Genomic DNA, 9510 nt, shown 5'->3' on the forward strand with positions numbered 1-9510 from the left:
TGGTTGTGATCGTGCATATTATTGGCCTGCTCTACTGGGTCAAGTTGCATCCCCCAACAACAGATATGGCTAAGACAAACAAAGTACACTCTAAGCCTACCTCTAGGCTTAAGCCTGACTTTACCCGCAAGACGCTATGCCAAGCCTCTGCGAAATGTGAGGTTCCGTTTGACGGGCGCAATTTAGGCACGGATAAAAACCGCGACCAGCCCGCGGAAGGTCACCGCGGCTGCCCGGCTGGCGGTACCTGACAGCCGTGCGGCTGTTTCCAACAGCCAATCTCAAGCGCGATCTCCATCTTTATTGAGCGAATAGCGTTCTCGGACTTCATCTTTGTCAGAGTTCCTCGGCCAATCACGCGTCGTATCTTCATCTTTGCTTAGCGAATGGCGTTATCGGGCTTCATCTTTGTCAGAGTTCCTTGGCCCAATCACGCTTCGGATCTCCATCTTTGCTGAGCGAATGGCGTTCTCTGGCTTCATCTTTGAGAGGATTCTTTGGCCAATCACGCGTCGGATCTTCATCTTGCAGGCCCGGTCACAGATTCTTTTTTATTCTCAGGTGTACCCGCGCCGAAGTATAGCTGTTCATTCATCGATTGTCAACAAGTAAGATTAACAACAGTAGACTAATACATATTTATTTTTTCTTCTCGTATTTTATGTTGTTTATTGTATGACCTATCGCGATCATGATCTGCTGGCAACCTGCAGCATAAATGTTACTGTATGTTTTGATGAACTACTGTACATTAACATCAGCAACAGATTTCATATATTGCTAACTTTTTTCGTATGTTATGCTGCATTAAGGTATTTTTTAATGTTAAAAAATATCTATCTTGATGAGCTAGTATATTGCAGCACTTTTCATATTACACTTTTTTTTATAAACTACATTCTACATTAACCACAACATATTTTTATTTGAATTTAAAATGTAATTTTATGATGCATAAAGTTGTTTAGTGTCATGATCAGTCTTGATGTAAGTTAGTATACTGCAGCACTTCTCATGTTATTGTCTCCAATGATGAACTACATTAACAACACTAATACATTAATGGATTTTTAGCTTTCAGTGTTATTTAGGGTGTGTTTAAAAATGTCATTATCGATCATGATTCTGGTGTGTAATTATAGTAGTACATTATCAAATACAGTAATAAGTAGTCAAGCCATAGGCTAGTGTTAGTAGTAGGTAAATGTAATTTATGTTTTAGCTAAAAAGACTAAACATGTTTCGAATGTTCCAGAGATGTCTAAAAAGTCACACAAGGCCCTGGGGGACGATGAGTGGATGTCCCGCCTGCAGCGGTTTGCCAGCACAGGGGTTTGGCCCTCGGAAACTGGCAACAGACCTGCCCCTCGCCAGAAGAAATGGTTTGACCTCTTTCAGAGGGTATGTACAGACAAAAGTTAATGAGAAAACATGCTAAAACTGATTTAACATAACTTGGAGGTCTTTATTTGTACAGATAGATAAATGTCCAATGCAGGTCCGTCGCCAGGCAACACTTTTTGGTGGACCACAGAAATGCCTTTGTGGATTCCATCCGCCTAAGGTATGCACTTAAGACTTTCAGGTAATCATCTCTTACATCTTACTTCACTGTAGGACCACACAATCATATTTGTGACTCAAATGCCTTCAAAGTACACTTCTGTGGGATGCAGCAATAGTCTTTTTTTTATAAAGCTTGATAAAGTTATACTGCTGTTTACACCCTTTACCGTAGATAACAATTTTGGCTATCTAGTCCCATAGCTCCTCCAGCTATTAAATAGCCAGAGATAAAAAAAAAAAAAAATGTATTTAGAGATAACTTCTGAAATGTTTTGGTTTTTGCTAATTTATTCAGAAAAATATTTTATATAAAGCTTTTAAATCTTACCTCAAGCAAAGTTGATGTGTCAGCACTCATTACCATTACCTATATCAATAATATTTATGTTATTTATATAAGACAGTCAATTACAATTTCAGTGGTTATTTGCAGTTAGGCTCTAATAATTAGTGTATTATTGTAAATGAAATAAGAAATATTATAATGTGAATATATTTAATGTGTGTCAATATGAAATATCAAAATAGATGTATCCACAGATTACGAAGCACAGGTTTTATTTATGACCTCATTACAGATAAAAAAAAAAAAAAACACAACAAGCAAACAAAAACACTGAAATGTAATGTAAATAAAAATTGCCAAAGAGACCAGTTAGTATTGATTTTATTTTATTGGGTGTTATATTTATACAGCTTCTCCTTGCTGCTTCTGCCCTCAGACTCTTGCTGGTGTACAGAGACAGATTGTCCTGATTAAATGTATAAATGTCTGTTAATGTTAGATTTTGGCATGCCTGTGCTTATTTAGATCTGTAAAAAGTACCATGAATGAAAGATGAATAAAACCTGTTTTCCTCATTCTTGATTGTTCTTTACCAGGCCACAAGTGCTCCACCTGCATCCACTCCTACCGCGGTCCCAACCTCTACCTCAGCCCCGACCTTTACACGGCCTGCACTTAACTTATCAATGGTAACACATTATTTTAATATTTGAGTAGATTACCTCCTCCACAAGCAATTATCTCCAGAATTTCCCAATGCCTATTACTGGTGGGCTGGAAGATTATTTGTGTATTTTTCAATAGGGAATTAATATCTTCAAATTTCCAATGCATGTATGATATTACATGCATGTCAATCTGTTCTATAATCTCCCTCTTTTAGTTTACAAAGCCACGATTTGGAGGATCCATTAGTTCAGCAGCCAAACCCAACCTAAATGTACCAAGGCAGATTCAGGTAATTTAAAAAGAAAATATGTTTCATCATCATTATTATGTTTGTTGATAATGTACAATATGTATCTTTACAGCCTGGTAGTCACAGTCCGCCTCCTTCAGCCAGACCCAGTCTTTCACCTTCATCCAGTCCTTCTCTTTCAACCATTCAACCGGCAACCAGTGCTTCTCCTGTTGCCAGATCTCCTTCTGCAGCCAGACCTCCTTCAACCATTCCGTCTCCTGCAGCCAGACCTCCTTCTGCAGCCAGACCTCCTTCAACCAGTGCTTCTCCTGCAGCCAGACCTCCTTCTGCAGCCAGACCTCCTTCAACCAGTGCTTCTCCTGCAGCCAGACCTCCTTCTGCAGCCAGACCTCCTTCTGCAGCTAGTCCGACTATTACATCCTTGGTGAGTGCCCATCTATTTTTTGTGGCATCTCTTATTTCCTGTGTGTGAAGTAAATGTGTCTTATTCTAAAAATTGGGGGTACATTACAAAAATGACTTTCAGTTTATATATTTGTCATAACATATCTGCTAGTTACCAAGCATAATCATTAAACACCATCTTGATATTACAAGGAAAATTATGATTCCCTGGTGAATTTGTCAATCGTTACATGCAAATTGAATGTTAAACTTCAAGTAAAACATGTATCCGAGCGTTATTTTTTCCCATTCACCCATGTATACAGTGATTTTTTTAAAAATAATTTAAGAATATTTTTTTGCAGATATTCATGTGATATTCACAGCACAGTCATTAAGGACAGAAACTTATTTTTTTATATTAAATCTGCCTTAAAAGATCATTTTGTTTGAAAGTATATAGGCTAATTATCATAAATGGATATGAAATGTCCACTAATGCCCCTTGTAGAATTACTTATATGCAAACTTGAGAGAAACAATGTTTTAATATTACATCTCTAATCTTTCATTGCTTTTGAATCAGGAGGAGCATGTTGCCCCTTCTATGCCCGGACCTGCTCCTGCATCTGAGCCAGATCAATTTTGGCTGCCCACTAAAATGAGGCAGACAATCCCCTCACAGGATCAGAGGTGGATTGCTTCTGCACTCTTTCACTCTGGCAGACTTCGGACAGACTTGAAGCTCTGGTATGAGCCACCCGTCCCTTCCCTCATCTACCACCAGGCTCCATCTCCAGATCGCTTTTTTAATCACAGGCTTCTGGTATGGATGCCCTACCACTTGTGGAAGTTCAGACTGTTCTGTCCTGCATGTGGAAAGCAGCTGACTGGCTATGGCCTCCACAAGAGAGCACGGAAGGTCCTGGACATCGACAGGTACTACCTCATGGTAACAGAGACTCTCAGGTGTACTGTTTGTTGCCTGAGTTACCTGTCTACCAGTCAGACTGTCCTGGACCAGCTCGACGTGCCCCACAGAAGACTGTTCCGTCTGATTTTGACACAGAAGTGAGTTACAATCTACACGCCTTGTACAGAATTTTGGAATGTGTTTATAATAAAGACATTAATATTTCATAATTAATCATGTATTTTCTGAAGCAGAAATGTGTAATATGAAGTAAATGCAAAATAAAAGTGTTTTTTTATTTAGCATAAAATAAATTACATAAGCAAATCTTCTCTTCTACACAAAGGTATGCTTGTGACATTCGTGTCATTCGCATGCTGAGGGAACGGACGCTGGGCAACAGTCCTACAAGACTCGTCAAACAGCTGAGGGAGAACCATGGGGAGGAGTGGCTTGACCGCTTGGCGCACTATATGGAGGAGTGTGCTGGTTTTATCAACCGCCCCAGCCTCTTACCTGTCATGTGCCAAAAGCCTCCAGAGCCCATTGATGTCCCTACTAGCAAGTGGCTGCTTTCAGTTTATGGGAGGGACATTATCAGTCGCATAGACCACATAAAGGCTAGCATAACCTCCACGTTTGGGACGATTTTGAAAATGGACTCAACAAAACAGGTAATTGTTTGACATTATTACTGATATTTAACTGTTGTGAAGTTTGAAAATTATTTGTGTTATGCTTTATTAATATTTTTAATTTTGTTGATTTTAGATCACAAAGAAGTTGGCAGGCACAGCCAGGGGAACAGCACAGTGGGTGACTTCTGTTGGCAATGAGACAGGACAAATTCTTATCAGTGTCTTGACTGCTCAGGAAGGTCCAGCACTGGACACCATGGTCTCCGGACTGATTCACAGGTACAGCCAGGCGGCCGTGGCTCCACCACTGTTGCTGTACGTTGACTGTGGCTGCTGCATAGAGAAGGGGCAGAGCAAGCTACAGGCCAGATTTGGAGGATGGCCTGATCTCAATATCAGGCTGGACATCTGGCACTTCATGCGTCGGCTGGCAGTGGGGTGCACCACTGATGCTCATCCTCTCTACCCAGTCTTCATGTCACGTCTCTCTGCGTGCATTTTTGAATGGGACCCAGATGATGTGGCTTTGTTGCGGCGGGCAAAGAGAGAGCAACTGCAGGAGGAAGGTGTGCCTGTCATCACCGATAACCTTGTGGACCAACGCATCACTAAAAAAGAGCTGGCGCTCTACTGCCGTCGGAGGACTCGTGGGGTGGAGTCCACAACCCGCTACCTTGACAGGCTTCTGCAGGAACTGATGGGGGATAAGGGGGGAGATATGATGGGGGTTCCTCTGCTGGACACAGTGAGGATAGAGCACATCTGGCGTGTTCAGATGAGGCATGTTAAGTGCATCCAGGATCCACCAGGTGTTTTTCTCTACACTGTGACAGGCACCACCACCACCAAGGGAGGATTAGTTCTCACAAAGTACAGATGTGCTAGGGGCTCAACCTCCCTTGAATCTTTCCACCTTCACCTGAACAGGTTCATTCCAGGTTTGTGTCTCATTGTGTTTGCAGTATAGTACATATTCACTTATTATATTTTCTGAAGGAACTCATTATTCCAGTTTAATGGTTTTCATTGTTCACTTCTTTACAGGAACCAGTGCTAACACACTGAATTTTCAGTTGTATCTCCTGGAAGGCCTGAACAGGTGGAACCAAGACCGGGCAGCAGCATCAATTTCCACAAAACCCTCCCCTCTTCTCACCTACGCAGGGCAGGTGGTGCAAAGCATCAACACCAACAGCCTGAATGTTTTTGGAGAGAAGCTTGTGCCCACCTTCCAACCTCCTGCACAGTACACTGGTAAGACTCTCACAGTACATTTTAAAGCACATGGTTATTTGCTAATGAAAGGGCTAAATGTTTAACACACTGCATTCTGTTTTTAGGGGAGCTAATTGGAGTGGACTATCTACTTAGTCAGACAGGGCAGCCACTTCAGTCGATGGATACTGACAATGAGCAGACAGACCAGCTGCTGGAGGAAGTGAATGTAGATGAGCAGGATGAAGGATTTGAGGAGGACATCAATGAGGACCCTACACTGAGTTTCCTCCTTGAAGATGAAGCTAACTGTAACCCACCTACAGTTCAGCCTATTCATCCCTCATCCCTGTCTACTGCTCCTTCATCCCAGTCTGCTGCTGCCTCATCCCAGTCTGCCTTCTCCCAGTCTGCTGCTGCCTCATACCAGTCTGCCTTCTCCCAGTCTGCTGCTGCCTCATCCCAGTCTGCCTTCTCCCAGTCTGCTGCTCCCTCATCCCTGTCTACTGCGTCTTCATCCCAGTCTGCTGCTGCCTCATCCCAGTCTGCCTTCTCCCAGTCTGCTGCTGCCTCATCCCAGTCTGCCTTCTCCCAGTCTGCTGCTGCCTCATCCCAGTCTGCCTTCTCCCAGTCTGCTGCTGCCTCATCCCAGTCTGCCTTCTCCCAGTCTGCTGCTGCCTCATCCCAGTCTGCCTTCTCCCAGTCTGCTGCTGCCTTCTCCCAGTCTGCCTTCTCCCAGTCTGCTGCTGCCTCATCCCAGTCTGCCTTCTCCCAGTCTGCTGCTGCCTCATCCCAGTCTGCCTTCTCCCAGTCTGCTGCTGCCTCATCCCAGTCTGCCTTCTCCCAGTCTGCTGCTGCCTCATCCCAGTCTGCCTTCTCCCAGTCTGCTGCTGCCTCATCCCAGTCTGCCTTCTCCCAGTCTGCTGCTGCCTTCTCCCAGTCTGCCTTCTCCCAGTCTGCTGCTGCCTCATCCCAGTCTGCCTTCTCCCAGTCTGCTGCTGCCTCATCCCAGTCTGCCTTCTCCCAGTCTGCTGCTGCCTCATCCCAGTCTGCCTTCTCCCAGTCTGCCTTCTCCCAGTCTGCTGCTGCCTCATCCCAGTCTGCCTTCTCCCAGTCTGCTGCTGCCTCATCCCAGTCTGCCTTCTCCCAGTCTGCTGCTGCCTCATCCCAGTCTGCCTTCTCCCAGTCTGCTGCTGCCTCATCCCAGTCTGCCTTCTCCCAGTCTGCTGCTGCCTTCTCCCAGTCTGCCTTCTCCCAGTCTGCTGCTGCCTCATCCCAGTCTGCCTTCTCCCAGTCTGCTGCTGCCTCATCCCAGTCTGCCTTCTCCCAGTCTGCTGCTGCCTCATCCCAGTCTGCCTTCTCCCAGTCTGCCTTCTCCCAGTCTGCTGCTGCCTCATCCCAGTCTGCCTTCTCCCAATCTGCTGCTCCCTCATCCCAGTCTGCTGCTGCCTCATCCCAGTCTGCCTTCTCTCAGCCAGCTGCTGCCGCCTCCTCCTCTCGGTCAACTACATCCATAGTCCAGTATGCACCAGGTTCCCCCACTCAGGTGCCTGAGGAGCTTTTGGTATGTAAATTTCACCATAGGAACTTGCCACGAACAGAAATTAATTTGTAATTCAACAAACTGATTAATACTACCATTAAGATGTCATTTCACTAATCTCTTTTTTTCTTTACCATTTAAAATTATACTATTTTAGGCTGTGGATGACCAAAACATTCCAGGAATGGACCGGGTGGACAGACTGGCTGAGTATTTGGTAGAGCTGAGGACAAGCACAGGGTTAACACTGAGCAGACAGCAGGTATGCAAACATTTTGAATGTTTGTTAACATGGAAAAGACCACACAAAACAATGTGACTGTAATAACAGTGTTACTGAACTATGTATACGAAATTACCAGTTTCCTTTTAACTCACCTATGCCTCTATACTTCTTACCTTCTTCAGGTTGATGACATTGTGTGCTTGTGGCAGAGCCTGCTTGAATATGACAAGCAGCGAGTGAAGTTTGCTGCCAGACACCAGGACAGGCTGACCACAGGGAGGTTCAGGTCTCCAAAAAAGAAGGCTGTTTTCACCCCTGGAGTGGACAGCCTGAAACGGAGTGTGTTGGCATCTACAGCTTCACCTGCCCAATGGCCAGACTGCTGTCGTCTCGTGGAGGCCATTTTCATCAGGCTCTGTCGCATCCATCAAAGTCCAAGGAAGAAAGAGAAGGTGACGCTGAGTCGCTGGTCTCTTGTTTTACAAGATTACAGAAAGATCCGGCAGCTGATCCTGTCTAATGGTGCCATCATGCAGGACACTACTCTCCAGCTGGTGGAGGTGAATCAGACCACTCTGGTTCAGTGGCACAACGGCAGGATTAAGAAGCAAGATCAGACTCTTCTGCTTCAGGGGATGGATCTGCCTGACCCTCTTGGTCTTGCTGCTGAGGCTCTCCCACCTGCCGGTGTCCGTGCTGTTGCTCCACCCCAGGTCCAGGGAGAGCAGCATATTTACAAACTGCCACAAAGCACAGCTGGGCAAGCGAAACTAAAAAGACGCATCACTGGCAATACAACTGAGGCAGTCATACCCAAACTGACAACCCTGAGGCCGATAATTCCTCGGCCTGTTGGCAACCTTCAACCCCAGCTTCCAGAACCTGTCCTTCCCAGCCCCAGCCCGACTGTCCCTCTTGCCTCCCACACTACCCCTACCTTCACACTGTTTGTTGTCCCTCAAAGCCCTCTTCCTATAGCCCCAGTGACTCCCAGTTTCGTCCTCCCACCTCCTGCCACGGTCAGTCAGTCTCAACCCACTGTCCCTCGTCCCTACCACAGAAAGGTTGAGGCAAATACCTGCAGGAAGTGTGGGCAATTTAGGACAGCGGCGACCGGGCACAGCCAGTTTAGAGGGACTATCTACTGCCCTGTCACAGAGACACTTACAAAAGAACAGTGGCTTGAAAAAGTAAAAAAAAAGAAATAGTTTCTATCTTTGTGTAAGCATTTATTACTATTATATTTGTTATTTATTATTAGGTTAGTGGTTCGACCCCACTCAGGGACTTTTATTTTATATGTTTTTATATATTTTTAAATACTCATACTGTTTTTACTTTTGTGTGTTTACTACTGTTATTATTTATCTATTTGTTATTGTTATTATTATCATTATTAGGTGGGAGGTTCTTTTTGTCATTTTCCATGTTTTATATATATATATACTCTTTATTAATATGTGCATAGTTTAATGTTATATTTTATTGTTAAAAATAAAAAACATTTTATTGTTCATAGAATAGTTTTTCGTCATTCATTAATCATTCAGTGAGCCTGAGTCAAAACATTGTTATTATTATTATTATTATTATTATTATAGGCCTATATATCTCATGTATAGCACATTTCAAGGAACTCCATAGTCATATGGGTAATTATTAAATAAGAACATGTATCGATAAAAACACTTTTTTAATAAAATAAGTGTTAAGTCATAAAATCATATGAAATGTATACATATAGGTTTATATACATATATACATTAAGAAAAGAATGCTTACATTTTATGCAGTTTCCATTGAAAAATCAGTATCAG

General features: G+C 43.7%; 1 protein-coding gene across 1 annotated transcript; it reads left to right on the plus strand.

Annotated features, from left to right (window-relative positions):
- Positions 1-270: 270 nt before the first annotated feature.
- On the plus strand, positions 271-8974 carry LOC311289795 (uncharacterized protein). The gene is made up of 14 exons (XM_084408039.1): positions 271-608; positions 1256-1401; positions 1478-1564; positions 2449-2541; positions 2736-2810; positions 2884-3198; positions 3745-4229; positions 4418-4745; positions 4843-5647; positions 5754-5963; positions 6050-7488; positions 7625-7729; positions 7876-8145; positions 8230-8974. Exons 2-14 carry the CDS (start codon positions 1258-1260, stop codon positions 8899-8901), a joined length of 5028 nt encoding a protein of 1675 aa, XP_084264165.1. The 5' UTR covers positions 271-608; positions 1256-1257; the 3' UTR covers positions 8902-8974.
- The last annotated feature ends 536 nt before the right edge of the window (positions 8975-9510 follow it).

Source organism: Rutilus rutilus (assembly GCF_951802725.1).
Source record: "Rutilus rutilus genome assembly, chromosome: 4".
Lineage (NCBI taxonomy): Eukaryota > Metazoa > Chordata > Actinopteri > Cypriniformes > Leuciscidae > Rutilus > Rutilus rutilus.